Genomic DNA, 14425 nt, shown 5'->3' with positions numbered 1-14425 from the left:
GGGAGCCTCAAGCGGTGAAGCCGTCCGACAGGCGTCATCCGAGGCCGGGGTTCACTGCGGTTCGACGCCCGCGAATGGCTTTGGGCGCACCTGCAGCTTTGGAGGCCAGGAGTGCAGGAGTGCAGGCACCCGGAAACAGGCTGGAGAGATCCAGAGGGCCTCGTTCGTAGAGCTGGCATCGCGACGGTTTTGAAGCTCTGGCTGCAGCTCCAGCGACCCAAACAGTCGGTGACACCGCAGTTGTCAGTCGGCGAACGATAAACCAGGTTTCCCCCGTACCGGGGAACTGATGATGCTCTGGAATTCTCCATCGGGAGTGGTAAAACAACCCGTGGGAATCCGCTAACCGTTTTGACATTGGCTGCTTGCCTAGAGCGGCAAGGCTCGCGCTCTTCGATGGAGCCCGCTAACGCATCTGGAGCGCTCAGGCTGCGGGTCGACTCAGCAACTGGCCTCGATCCTACCTATCGGCGCACAGCAACATGTGGGACGCGAAATTAGGCTCGCTACCTTCTGGAAACTTTGGAGCGGTCAGTCGAAGATCCTTGGGCGCTCTGGGGATCTGCCGTGCTGTGCTGCTGTCAATCCTCGTGGGGGATGGCTCAACGGCGTGCTCCCTGGCAATTGCAGAGGGTTCCATGGCAGAGCGGCGCTGCCCAGGCCTGCTGGCCAATGGGCCCAGCCTTGGGCCGAGTAGTGCACCAAAAAAGCTTTGCGTGAATATTTACAAAGTACTGTAGGAATCTCTTGACAACCTTCGTTTTCTTTTTTCCTCCGGCCACTCCGCGCCTGCTCCCCCGTCCCTCCTTTTCCTCACGCCCCTCCAAGGCGAACCGTCGAAAGGAGCTGTTAGGTGCCGGTAGAGATAGGCGCTTGGGATAGCATTGCATCTATTGGATCTCCCATGCTTCACCAGACGCCGCTCTCTCCCACCCACCCAATGCGCTCCAATTGATATTTTGCCTTGGACACCCCTCAATCCAACTTACTCCTGTCTTTAAGCTGTTGTGGTTTTTAATTCTCTTCTGCGCACTCGTTTACGCATTGTCCCCTGATTGTCCAGGTGGATGTTTTTTGATAACTTAATTTTTATTGTTTTACCTTTGCCCATCGTTGCGACGCATCCCATCACCGTCTCTGCCTCGCAGCGCCCCGCGACCGAATCTTTGGGCGTTTTATTGTTTTTTCGTGTCATACCGCAGCGCATCACCACCACGATAGGCCAGCCAGAGGCCAACGACACTCTTTAGTAATCCGAAAATCGCCATCGGACACAGGCGGCTGGCTCTTGCTCGATCTCCATCTGACAGCACGCATGACACGGACGTGGAACAGATCTGACTGCCCATGCCCAGCTTTTAAAGTGCCAGCCAGCCCCGACGGATCGATAGACTCCCGGCCTGGAGCACCGGCCGTCTCAGCCAGCACGCCAGAGCCATGTCGGCGCCACCAGCCCGACATGGCCCGACGACTCCGCTCCACGAGCGATCGAATTCGCAGAACAACAGCAGACTGGGCATTCGCATCGTCCCCTACACCCCGCCCCGGATCGATCCCGAGAACCGGGCGCCAAGCCAGACATCCTCGCGCGATAACGCGGACAGCCGCCGATGCTCTGCAAATTACAACGACCAGGCCACTAGCAATGCCGGACATGGGAGGCGCGCGAGCTGGCGGGGAGAGGTAGCAGAGGAAAGTGCTGGGGCCCCGGGGTCCGCATTGTCATCACCTACCGCCTCGGGTTTCTCATTGGCGCGTTCAAGGGATGAAAGGGTTTCAGGCGTGAAACCCGTGGCCGGCCCCTCGGGCGTGGGGCCCGCACGTCCAACCGTGCCTCACCTAAGGTCATCATCTGAAGTTTCAACTAGCATCGCGGCCTTTAATGCATCAGCACTGCAACTGTCCCGCTCTGACGACTCGCCATCGCCAGCCTCTGCCACATCCCAGCCCCGACGACCCCTGCCCAGACGCAAAACTTTTGTAGCCGTCCACTCCGACAAGACCTTCTCCCTCGTCCGCCATGTCCCCGAATCAGACGTTTCTGGCAGCCTCACCGGTAGCACCAGATCGCCTCCCCTGTCCTACGCCTCGAGAACACCGAGCGCCCAGGAACGGCCCTCCACTGACGCGTGGAGCGACGGCCAAAGTACCCCGCTGACGGGCGCAAGTACTACCATCCTGGACCAGAGCTTCTCTGAGCTGCTACCCTCCTCACCGTCGTCCCGTGCATCCTCATCCACGCACTTAGCTGAGGATCCTATTGCTTCATCGCCCTGGAACTACCGCTTGGTCGGTGGCCTGCGGAAAGTACCCAAGACTCCCGACCTCAAGCAGAAGCAGCCGCTGTACAACACAACGGCGCCGTCGGCCGAGACGCTTCTTGCGCCGCTTCCCGAAGCTACCGCTCCTCAGGACGAGGAAGAGACACCCACACGAACGGTGGTGCCCAAGGCGTCATTCACATCCGTGGCATCTGAACAGACACTTGATACGGTCTCCGAAGCGACCAATTACAAGGTCTATGGGCCTCCCTCTGCCGCGCAAGAGTCCAGCGACAGTCTCTTCTTCAACCCCGCCGGCCCTTCGAATTGGGAAATCCTAGACCGGTCGTCTCCAGCGCCCTTCCCGAGCAGCCCGCCGACGATCCCGACCGGCAGCAACGAGAACTACGTCCTCCACGGCGCTCCCTCGTTGTCGCCTTCGTCGTCCCTCGTTACCGTTTCCCACAAGCCGCTACCCGCCTACTCTCAGGAGAGCCTAATCGTTGCGCCCCTCAGGCCAGCCAAAAGGAGGTCGCACGAGAGGTTCGGGTATTATAAGCAGCGCTCCCGCGAGACACTCCGATCCCGCACCGGCTCCGTCCAATCCCTCAGGAGCATCCCTTCGATAATCGCCGGCCAGGATCCCGCGCAGGCCTTGCTATCCGCGGCACCCGCGTTGATCAATCTCGGCACTTCATCCGCTCGAGCCGCCCGAGGAGGCGATTCGGGAAGCACTTCACAGTATTTTCCATGGTTGAACCAGCAAGCGCCAGAGTCGAGCTCGTCCGCCCCTCAGAAGGCCATCACGCAGCGGCCGCCGGCCCAGATGATTCAGGCTGCGCCTCACCAATGGAGCTCCCAGCTGTCGACGGTCATGTCCGAAAGCGAGGGCGGCAGCGAGGGCGACCCGACGCGTTCCGTCTCCCCCCTGTCGGAGGGGAGCGGGCATCGCCGCCGCAGCAGCCTCGGCTGGGTGAGCTCCCTGCACAGCCGCCAGATACACAGCATCTCGTCGTCGATCGTCGGACAACTCGAAGAGGCCGCGGCTACCTCGGCTAGCGACTCGCTCGACAGACCCCAGCCAAGCTATGCGAGAGCCGGGCCCTCGCAGATACGGATGGTACGAGACCAAGACGAGCATGGTGACGGACTGGCGGATTTGGACCATAGGCCCTCAAAGACGGGGTTATCTGCCCTTTTCTTGAGCAGCAACCCCTCGAGCCGTAATCTTCATTCCAGCGGGAGCTCCCGGGCTAATAGCTTTACCTCATCGATCCCGGCATGGGCCATGTAAGGAGTTGCAATTGTTGCTCGCTTCCCCGTGATGATGGAATACTGACATATACTACAGGGTCTATTACGGCTCCGGCGAACGTCGATGGTTGGGGCGTTCTCCCTCTTTCCTGACCTCCTCCTCCGACGCTGGCGACAGCCGGCCGCCCAGCTCGGCCTTCCGCGGCAGCGAGTCGCCCAACACAGACCATTTCCCGCAATCCATCTTCAGTCCCCGGAAACGGGCAAGAGACGTCCAGCCGACCACCGGTCAGCGTCGTGCTCCGGACCAGGCGTCCATGGAAATTACCCCGGCACAGCCAGCTCAGGATTACCGCGTAATTAGGTCACTGAAGCCACAGACATCGAGCATCTGGTCTCCGCATCTCCAGATGGACCGTCGGGCCAGCCGCTACAGCGTGTGGGATCCGCCCAGCGTGAGCTGGTCAGCCGACAGTGGCATTCTTGGCAAGAGGAATGCCCAGGTGGTCCTATTTATCCTGGGATTCATCCTTCCTCTAGGTATGTCCTCCGCATCCCGCATTCCAAGCCTTCAGAGTGGGAACGTCTAACACGGTGCGTTTAGCGTGGATGGTTGCTGCCCTGCTTCCGTTACCGCCTAACCCCAAGCTCCAGATGTTTGAGAGGGACAACATCAGCGGCCACCCCGCTTTCCAATACCACCAGCAACTCGTGGAAGAGACGAGATTCGAGAGCGCCAGGTGGTGGCGCAATCTCAACCGCGTCATGTCCGTTGTTGGCCTTCTCATAATCGGTGCCGTCATCGCCCTTGCGGTTGTCGGCGTCCAACAGGGCTGGACGGTACACAGCTGAGAGTAACCATCCACCCACGCAACGCCATTTGCCTTGTTTTGCTTGGCCCTCACACGACCGACACACAGCGGATCCTGTGTGCTTCCATCAAACTTCAGTATATACATGTTACGACCTTTACGACACACGCACGACGGCTGGGAGGTTCTGACGCCTGACGGTTTCTTATCAAGACTATATCGTTAGACTCCTGCGATGCGCCGACCTCACGGAGTTCATGAACTTTTTGACTTTCGCTGCTTGAACCGGACTCGCCGGACGCCATCTTTTCTTCTATTCTCATTCACCATCTGTATTACCATCATCATTATCATCACCGGTATTGGTCGGACCAAGCGGTTTAGACGCTCGAGGCATGTTCTTTTATTTTACAAAGGGAAAGGCGCTGGTCCGAGAGAGGAGGACACCTGAGGGAGGGCGGAAGCATTCGTTTTTATTCAAGGGAGGGGAAGCCTGCAAAGAGATACCCCGTCTGTTGTTGGTATTGTTGTTGTTGTTGTTGTTGTTGTTGTTTTCAGCCAGGAGTCGGGTGAAACTCTGTTTATTTTTATTTCCGGTGGGACGGGAATTCTGTCTACGGAAGCGCCTTGCCGCTTGATCTCAACATAGTGTGTCTGCGGATCTCGCACACAGCACACTCACACTATTTCTTCTTCTTGGGGTATCTGTCATGGCCGGGAAAAAGCACACACTACATGATAATGATATTACAAAGAGCTCCCCACGGCCCGCAAAACGAGGCGGCCGGCTCGAACCTAAAGTTTAAAGCCTAGTAGCTAGTTTCTTGTCATTCTCTTTTCGTCGTACGGCTTCGATCGGCATGGGAATGTTGATCGGGGCTCTGTATGACGATTATGATAGGCAACGTAACGTAATGTGAACGTTTACCTTGCAGAGCTTTGTCGTTATGTAATATGGGTGACAGGTGGTCTCGTGGAATTTGTTGACTGGTCATTCTTGTCCTCCTTCTTGTACTCTGCTACACTATCATCTTGGTCTTCCTCTCAGTCGTGCCGTCACCGTTGCCATGGCCAATACGGGATAGGTAAGGTTACACAGTCATGGCAAGACGGACACTTGCAGTTTGAAGGGGGAAGAAAAAAGCCAGGCTTATTATGAATTATTATGGTTTGATGCGAAATTCTCAAAATACATGGTGGTTGGAAACTCGGTTCCAAAATGGGAATGGCATGTGCGCCTTCTATGTCTGGCTCGATGCTGATGCTCGCTCCGGCCAGGAAAATGCAAATCAACGCAGATAAATCTGGCAACCAAATGCTCACCCACCGGCCCTCTCTACCTCCCTCTACACCTCAACTCAGCTCCCTCGCCTCAACTCAGCTCCCTCGCCTCAACTCCACCCCCGCCTCACCCCGCCTCACCCCTTTCCCCACGCATACACACATCCCCCGGTCCCACCCCCGTTTCTCACCTCGCCTTCCTCTCGCGGATCTCGCTCACCACCTCGTCAAACTCCCTCTCCAAATCCGGGGTAATCCCCATGACCGGCTCGCGCGAAGACGACAAGCTCTCCGAGCTGGTCGACCTGCTCAGCTTTCCTTCGCCTCCCTTCCTACCATTTGCACCGTCGCCGCCTGCGGCCTTGGCAGCTCTCTTCTCGAGCGCCTTACGGATATGCTTCCTCGCGGGCGAGGCGAACAGCGCCGTCAGAGCCGCCGTGCCAATGACGCCGTAAAAGTACACCCTAGCCCAGGCCTGGAGGGATCCGGAAAAGGAAAGGATCAAGAAGGGCGCGACGGCGAAGGAGAAGGTAAGCTGGGTGGTTAACCACGAGGCGATGTCGTAGTAGCGCTTCGAGGGGAGAGGGACATCGGGCTGGGTGGGGGAGAAGAAGAAGGGGCGGAGGTTGCGTCGGAGGTCTGTATACGGAATAAGAATGATGGGTCAACGCGGGGAACATATACCACGTGGGCGAATGGAAGGGGGAACGACTGACTCTTTGCGACGGTCTGGATGAAGCTTGCGAGGACAAAGGCTAGGTAATAACCCGGGTAGAAACCATGCCAAAACGCACTCGTGGTGAAGGTTGCCAGGCTGGCGCGGAAGCCGGGCTTCTTGCCCCGGGGCGTGACGCGCAAGTAGACGTAGTTGCGCAGCCACTTATTGGTGTTGATATTCCAGGCCTCCAGGTAGCCGCGCGTGTTCTGGGCCGACTCGACGCCCCACGGGTTGATGTTCTGCAGGCGGTTCCACGACACCTTGCCCGTCGCCGGGTCCACCCCGTTGAACCCCAGCCCGGCAAGGATGCAGGCGCCTTCCGTCATGGTCCAAACGCCGTAGTATTTCGTGCGAGCCGTGAAGCCGACCATGTACAGGACGAAGACACGGCGGAGGAAGCCATACTCGAGGTAGCGGTCGCTGAGCAGAATCTCCGGGGGGAAGTAGCCTGACAACTTGAGGAAGGACAAGATCCATAGAAGGCCGGTCGCGAGCTTCAGCATGGCTGGGGTGCCGCTACGCGGGATCTTGCGCTTACGCCTGGTCGGCGGCTTCTTGGCCGGATCGACAGCGGCGGGCACCTCAAACATGGTGGTGTCGAGCCAGCGGCGGTATTCGGCAAAGTCGAACGCCGGGCCAACCAACATGCTCGGGAAGAAGAAGACAAAGCCGGCGTAGTCGAGAAGACTGGGAAGCTCCACCAACCGGCGGTCCTTCTGGAAGGGAGACAAGTCCGCTTCGGGCAGAACGCCATCGGCCACGTTCCAGCAGAAGGCGCTAAGCTTCATGACCAGGACCATCTGGGCGCCTGTGATGTCGACTGAGCTCGGGCTATTGGCAGCCTGGCGCGCAATGTGGTTCACGCTCATGTGGCCCATCAGGAATACGAAGCCGATCCACGGCATGTATGGGGACCCGCGCAGGAACTTGGCGACGGCGTAGGCGCCGGCGGCCGAGATGAGGATCGTTCGGAGGCCATCCCATAGGTCGAAGAGGCCGACGAGGTAGAATATGGAGATGCTGGGAAAAGGGGGTTAGCTAGCTGTCGTGGCTCCTCTCCCTGGTCTGAACACTGCGGCACACCTAAGCGAGAACAGGTTCTTGTAGGCGGGTTGTGCATCGGGGACCCTTTTTAACACGCCAGCGAGCGGGTAGGAGAGGAGGAAGGAGAATATCAGTTTGACTAGCGTCGCAGAAACGAGTCAGCCTTCCTTCTAGTCTCTTGCTCTCGAAAGGCGGAGCGGCGTACGTTCATCGGGACCGGCACCAAGCTTGCCGGCCAGGTAGACAAATGCTGGTACAAACAACCGCGTCAGCCAACGGCACATCTGAGAGCAACCAAACAAAGCCGTAGCCGCCCCATACGTGTGTTTATGAAGGGTATCATGGTTGCAGAACTCGGAGCGCTGATGGTTCTGCTATTCCATCGGACTGCAGCCCGAGTTCTGCTCGACTTCGGACGTTCCGCTCGAGATCGGCTTCGTGTCGTCGACGTGGGTAATCTTCAGCAATCTGCCAGATGACGGCCCCCTTGAACTGGCAAATGGGGCCGAGCAAGGAAGACGCCAAAACCTGCCAAATGTAAAGGATGGGCGCTATTTCGTCGCAACGTGGAGGCCGACGCTGTCCGTTTTGCTTCAACAACGAAGCCAGTTGCACAACTGAGAAATTTGGGCGGGTCCATCCGCCGTGACATCACCAGACCGGGACGTGCACGAGGCCTTGGCGCATGTGCTTGGGGGATGTTTCAGGGACCCACCTCGCCCCCCACCAGGGGGCCTCTGCCACTGGTTGGCCAATTGCTGGCAACCCCTGCGCCATCGAGCTGCCGTTCGAGTACCTGAAGAAAGTCTGGATGGGATCTGGACCGTCGCTTTAAAATATTAATTATTTTGATAGTCAAAAGCCCCGTGGTCACTTTACTCTCCATTCTCTTTCTTTTACCGTTGCATACTTTTCTGTCGACTACATACAACAGGTTGAATAACCGCCAGGGCAAGCGTGCTCCTCATGGCTTAGCCCTGCCGAGCGCTTTGCTCGTTCTATCCTCGATAGATTCCGTACTGGACATCCAACCCTAGCCGGCTATACGAGATAAGCTCTGAGCCGGCTTGGTCCGTTCATGGGCTTCTGCAACTTTACCGCTTCCTTGGGCAAGCACAGTCCCGTCGGGTACTCGTATACACACATGCCCCCGAGCCTGGCCCGTCTCAGATTCGTCTCGGGCATCGCGAGTAGTGATGTTGTATGGCGTCGTTCTGAGGAAGCCTGCCTCACTATTCTGCGGAGCTGCCGATTTCGCTGGCTGTTTAATAATTCTCGTTCGGTCGAAGGATGTCTCAGGTCGGAATGTCCAAGCTCATGCCAGGCAAGGAACCAGGCATCGGCCCCGGCGCCGGAAACACATCCTCTGCTCGCGGCCGCCGCCGATATCTCAGCGAGTCGTGTCCCCTATCAGCTCGCGCATCGGCCTCAGCTTCGACTTCTTTCCGAGCCTCTTCTCGTAAATCTTTAGCGATGTCCATACCCTTCGACTTGCCCATTGACCGCTCCACGTCAGCAATCACGTCGTCGCCGCCGCGAGTGTTCTTCTTCCGCGGCCACATGCTAGGTAGAGCGATCTCTTGGAACCTTGGCTCCACACAGCGCTCATCAAACCAGCGGTGAAGACGCGACTCGACTAGTTGTGCAATCTTGGGGACGTCTTGCAGCCTAGAACGGCTCCCTAGAAGGCTGCGGATGGAAAAGTCTAGCCTGTAATCGTCAAGGAAGGTGAAAGTCATCTTGGTGGGCGTGTTCTCTGACGGGTTACTCGGGATGAATGATATGGATAGCGTGCCGCTGAACCGCACAACCGACACGGCAAGGGCCACGGGAAGGACGGCGCTGAGGCGCTTTGGGAAGTTGAGGAGCAGCTTGGTCTCGACGGCCAGTGTGATCATGTCGCTCAGGTCGACGTCCATCCTGGCTTGGAGGCGCGCGCCTTCTCGTGTAGCCATGCTAGCGTCGAACGCCTGGCCTGTCCCGAAGCTGAGGCCATCCTCGTCCATGGGAATGATGCGGCAATTGCTGAAGATGGGGAAGTCCTCGCCCAAACTCAACTCGGTCACGCGAATCTCATCGACAAAGTCTGGCCGCAAGGTGCCGTTCAGAGCTTTTGTGAGAGAGGTGAGTATCGCATCGTCGTGCTGCGCGTCACTGCGGAACTGGGCAATCGTCTGTGCCACCAGCACATTGAACCAATCCAAGCTCTCTGGCTGGTGGCTGTCCACTTTGTAGTACGTCTTGTCAAGGATCGATCCGATGGTCAAGTTCGGCTGGCTCGCTCGCAGAATGCTCGACTTCTTCTTGCCAAGCGCAGGTTGCTGACCAGGCTGTCGAGCGTTGGTCGTCCGTAGGCTCAGTAGCGATTTCTTGTGCGCAAGGGTTCGCGATCGTCGCTCGGTCGCGCGGAGGGATGCCGTGACCTCGGGGGAAGGAGGATCACCGAAGATGAAGAACTTGATAAAGGCCGCCAGCAGGAGCACCATGGAGATTTGGCCGAAGATGAATCCCTGCGTAAAGGAGAGCCTGCGCCAGCAAGTCCGGAGTCAGCTCTTCCCAATCGGACCATTCGAGTAGAAACCGCTGCACAAGACTCACGTCGGCTCAGGCTTGACCGGACACACATCCGGCGCCATATTTTCTGGCATGACGTTGACTGACGAGGGCTGCGAGACCTGTCCGTGTCGGGTGACAGACCCTTTGCAATGGCATCCGCATGGTGACGTTGCGGGCCTTGGAGAAAATTCCCCAAGAAGTGTAGTGCTTATCTTATCAGTCAGTGCCATTGCAGGCAACCCCTGGAACTGGGTGCCTTGGCATGTGAGCCGCAGGCAACGTCGACTGAACCATCAGCACTCGGCAACAAAGCCCCCGCGGACATCGCTCCTTGCGCTGCGCGAGCCGTTGCAGAGGCCCTGTACCCCGTCCATTCGTCCAGTTACTTACCCGACTGCCCGGCGTGGAAACTGAGCTGTGGCATGGTGTTTTCCACGATGCATACGAGACTTGCTCATCGCCAGTGACACATTGATCTAATTGATTGACTGATTGACTTAAACATGGATGTGGTGCAAGCCTCGGCCGGCTACGTCACCAAAATGGTGTCGGCCGGCGAGAGCGCAACGGGGGCACCGTCGGCCAAGATGAAGATTCTACTACTAGACAGAGAGACGCTGGCCTTCATCTCCTCGGCCGTCTCGCAGTCGGCCCTGCTCAACCACGAAGTCTACCTGATGGACCGCCTCGACAACCCCAATCGCGAGAAGATGCGCCATCTGCGTTGCTTATGCTTCGTAAGGCCACACCCGGACTCGATCGGCCTGCTCATTGACGAGCTTCGCGAGCCCAAGTACGGGGAGTACCATCTTTTCTTCAGCAACGTCGCAAAGAAGTCTACGCTGGAGCGCTTGGCCGAGGCCGACGACCACGAGGTGGTCAAGCTGGTCCAGGAATATTTCCTAGACTATGTTGTCATCAACCCGGATCTATTTTCCCTCAACATGTCCCTGCCCATGCACCGCATATGGAGCGGCAACCCGGACACCTGGAATACCGATTCCCTACAGCGGGCAACCGAGGGCATCATTGCCGTCCTCCTAAGCCTTAAGAAGAAGCCTCTTATCAGGTACCAGAAGACCAGTCTCTTGGCCAAGAAGCTCGCGTCTGAGGTGCGCTACTACATCAACCAGGAGGATCAGCTATTCGACTTCCGCAAAGTCGACACCCCCCCTATCCTGCTGATTCTGGACCGGAGAGAGGACCCCATCACCCCACTGCTCATGCAATGGACCTACCAGGCCATGGTACACCATCTCCTCGGCGTCCACAACGGCCGGGTCGACCTCGGGGGTGTGCCTGACATCCGACCAGAGCTTAAGGAGATTGTCCTGTCCCAAGATCAAGATCCTTTCTTCAAGAAGAACATGTACCTCAACTTTGGCGACTTGGGAAGCAACATCAAGGATTACGTTGAGCAATACCAGTCCAAAACCAAGAACAACGCCGACATCGAGTCGATAGCCGACATGAAACGCTTCATCGAGGAGTATCCCGAGTTCAGGAAGTTGTCCGGCAACGTGAGCAAGCACGTCACGCTGGTGTCAGAACTGAGCAGGCGGGTCGGCGCCGAGAACCTCCTCGAGGTCAGCGAGCTCGAGCAGAGCATAGCCTGCAATGACAACCACGCGGCGGATCTCAAAGCATGTTTAACCCTTCCTCCCTTTTCCCCCTCGTGATCTGTTCTCATGTATAAAAAGTCACTAACGTTCTCGATCGTAGAACATCCAAAAACAAATCCAATCCCCCTCCGTAACCGCCGAAAACAAAGTCACCCTCGTCGCGCTCTACGCCCTCCGCTACGCCAAACACCCCTCCAGCTCGCTCCCCATGCTGGTCGAGCTCCTCACCGCGGCAGGCGGCGTTCCCGCGCGCAAAGCGGGCGCCATCGCCAGCCTGCTGACCTACCACAACTCGCTCCAGCAATCCCCTACTTCAGCGGGGGGGATCACGGAACTGTTCGAGTCGACCGGCCTGTTCGGTTCCACGGGGAGCCGCTTCAAGGGTCTCAAGGGCGTCGAGAACGTGTATACGCAGCACTCGCCCCTGCTAGAGACGACGCTGCAGAATCTGGTCAAGGGGAAGCTGAAGGAGGCGCAGTACCCGTTTGTGGAGGGCGGCGGCACGTCGAGGGATAAGCCGCAGGACGTGGTGGTGTTTATCGTCGGCGGGGCGACGTACGAGGAGGCCAAGATGGTGGCGGGGATCAACGCCTCAAGTCCCGGGGTGAGGGTTGTGCTTGGAGGCACGACAATACACAATGCGGCGACGTTCATGGAGGAGGTTGAGGAGGCAGTGGCTGGGTGGCCTGAGGTGGGGGGGAGTGGGAGGAGGCGGTGATGGGTTGGAAGGAGTACTTTTATTATTATTATTATTATTACTATTCCCGGGCGGGTGGGATAGAAGATGAATTCGCCTGATATACTCGGGGATCGTTCTTCCGGTTGGCTGGTGTTGCGTGAGGTTCGTGAGTATGTTAGATAAAGAAAGAGTAACCATACGAAATCCAACTTTTGGCTGACACAACCGCTGAGTACATGGATCACGTACATTCTTTGGAACCTTGGGTGATGGATGAGCTGATATAAAATCTATCCGATATACTGCTTTTGCAGACTCGCCATGCATTTCTACGCTGTTGAAGTCTACTCTAGATATCCCCCCTACATATGTCTCCTTTCCTCAGACCAACCGGCAAGAATCCATACACCCAAAACCAGCCGCCACGCCCCCCTCCTCACTCTGATCCCCCTTCGTCCGCAGCAAATACCCCGCCTCCTCGTTATGCAACACCTTCCCGCTCCCCTGATCCCACAGACACGTCCCGTAGACCCCCAGCTCGCAAATCACCCCTCCCTGCTCCAACTTCCCGTTCCGCAGTATCGTATTCGCCACCGGCGGCGGCGTGATAAGTTCCATGAGGATATACGAACTCCAGTGCTCCTCGGGAATCTCGCGCAGCCTCTCGGGGATCGCACTTTTGTAGAAGTTATTCCCGCCGCCCTCGCGCTGGGGCTTCAGGACGTATTTCTTGCACTCCTCCGGGTGCGTCGCCAGGCGGCGGGCTTCTCGGCCCGCCGGGGTGGTGCCGTCGAGGGGGTAGATGTTGGTGAAGGTCTTCCAGAGGGCCCGGAACCGGTCCTCGTCCGGGGCGAAGCGGCGGAGGGCCGACGGCGCATCCGACGGCGCATCCGACGGCCCCGACGAGACCGACTCGGGCGTCGCCAGGACCTGCTGCACCTTCTTCATGCCCGCTAGCTGCGTCAGGACCGACGGGCAGGCGATGGCGGCGGAGCGCTCGATCAGGTGGCGCGCTTCCCACGCGGAGGGCTGGCCGTAGTCCGAGGGGCCGTAGCCGGCGCGGAGATAGGCGACGGCGACCTCGAAGGTGACGGAGGGGTTGTGTGGGAGACGGTAGAGCAGTTGGCGCTTGGGTGAGGACGGTGCGAGGCTGGTGTGGTCGAGGATCTGGGAGAAGGGGAGGCGGAACACCGGGATGGAGTCGGCCTGAAGGGCGTATTCCAGGTGGCGCTGGTCAAAGACATTGCGCTCGCCGTCTTGGACGACGAAGAGAACGCAGGTCGGGTGGCCCAGGGTGGATTTGCCGTAGGCATGAAAGGCGGCGCGGAGGCCGGCCGCTAGGCCCTGGGTGCTGACGTTGTTTGGGAGGTCGAGTGAAGACTGTGGGATTGGGTCCTGGAAAAGGGGATACTCGGTTTGGGCGAGATGTCTGGGCTGTTGTCAGTAACGCTACGAGCACACTCCGGGTGAGGGGTGATACTTGTGGAGTAAGGAGGTTTGCGCCGAGAGGCCGCCAAACGAGGAGGCAATGGTGTTGAACTCGACCTGCTTGATCTGCATGTGTTCTCCATCCTGGTGGACCATGTAGTCGGATCGGAATAGGCCAAGGGCTAGGTTCTGGGGATGGATGGTTAGCCCGAGACAGAGACTGAGGCAGGAGAACCCGTACTTGAACATAACCCTCCGCCTTTACCCGCAGATGGACGTCCCAGAGGTTGGCGATAAAATCATCGCCGCCAGCAACCCTGCCACTGTCAGAACGGGCTGGGAGGGCATCTCGAGACTCGGCAGCTGACCTACTCTTGCACAAGGCGGCCAAGAAACTCTTCGTCCCTACTGATGCGGGCATACAGCTCATTGTACGTGGTCTGGATGGCCTTCGCCTCTTCAAAGCAGCTCTTCGGGAAGGGGCTGGGAAAGAGCGTGACGGGAGCACTCATGGCCAAAATTCCCTCGGCATCATTACCTGCAACTGCCGGCGGCGGCCGGACAGCAAGCCCATTCGCGATCGACCAGTCTTTGATGACTTGCACCAGTCGTTGCCTTTCCGGACCGTCCTCCAGTGCCGGAGGATAGGAGCCTCCTGTAGGTGAAGACATTGTGTCTGGATTGTAGTTAGCTAGTTCTGGGTCGGCGAACGACGGGACGGCCGCAGTAATTAAAAGGAGACAGCCGGTCTGCTTACAAATTGTACGCCT

The 14425-nt window shown here is 58.0% G+C and overlaps 5 protein-coding genes across 5 annotated transcripts; 2 read left to right on the top strand and 3 right to left on the bottom strand.

Moving 5' to 3' along the window:
• Positions 1 to 1437: 1437 nt before the first annotated feature.
• On the top strand, positions 1438 to 4367 carry MFIFM68171_10757 (Serine-rich protein; the record flags this gene model as incomplete). Its single annotated transcript, XM_071066176.1, has 3 exons — positions 1438 to 3551; positions 3613 to 4055; positions 4120 to 4367. 3 exons carry the CDS (start codon positions 1438 to 1440, stop codon positions 4365 to 4367), a joined length of 2805 nt encoding a protein of 934 aa, XP_070922277.1.
• Positions 4368 to 5795: 1428 nt separating this feature from the next.
• Positions 5796 to 7713, bottom strand: ale1 (Lysophospholipid acyltransferase; the record flags this gene model as incomplete). The annotated part of the gene is made up of 5 exons (XM_071066175.1): positions 5796 to 6247; positions 6325 to 7346; positions 7410 to 7509; positions 7576 to 7620; positions 7692 to 7713. The coding sequence occupies 5 exons, from the start codon at positions 7711 to 7713 to the stop codon at positions 5796 to 5798; spliced, it is 1641 nt and encodes a 546-aa protein (XP_070922276.1).
• Positions 7714 to 8665: 952 nt separating this feature from the next.
• On the bottom strand, positions 8666 to 10006 carry MMM1 (ERMES complex subunit mmm1; the record flags this gene model as incomplete). The annotated part of the gene is made up of 2 exons (XM_071066174.1): positions 8666 to 9896; positions 9969 to 10006. The coding sequence occupies 2 exons, from the start codon at positions 10004 to 10006 to the stop codon at positions 8666 to 8668; spliced, it is 1269 nt and encodes a 422-aa protein (XP_070922275.1).
• Positions 10007 to 10429: 423 nt separating this feature from the next.
• Positions 10430 to 12266, top strand: VPS45 (vacuolar protein sorting-associated protein 45; the record flags this gene model as incomplete). The annotated part of the gene is made up of 2 exons (XM_071066173.1): positions 10430 to 11569; positions 11649 to 12266. 2 exons carry the CDS (start codon positions 10430 to 10432, stop codon positions 12264 to 12266), a joined length of 1758 nt encoding a protein of 585 aa, XP_070922274.1.
• Positions 12267 to 12608: 342 nt separating this feature from the next.
• Positions 12609 to 14326, bottom strand: GSH2 (Glutathione synthetase; the record flags this gene model as incomplete). Its single annotated transcript, XM_071066172.1, has 4 exons — positions 12609 to 13656; positions 13708 to 13844; positions 13897 to 13972; positions 14028 to 14326. 4 exons carry the CDS (start codon positions 14324 to 14326, stop codon positions 12609 to 12611), a joined length of 1560 nt encoding a protein of 519 aa, XP_070922273.1.
• Positions 14327 to 14425: the final 99 nt, after the last annotated feature.

This window comes from Madurella fahalii (assembly GCF_045866475.1).
Source record: "Madurella fahalii IFM 68171 DNA, scaffold_6, whole genome shotgun sequence".
NCBI classification, from domain to species: domain Eukaryota; kingdom Fungi; phylum Ascomycota; class Sordariomycetes; order Sordariales; genus Madurella; species Madurella fahalii.
Note: the sequence above shows the minus strand (reverse complement) of the source record. Positions and strands in the feature narration are given on the sequence as shown.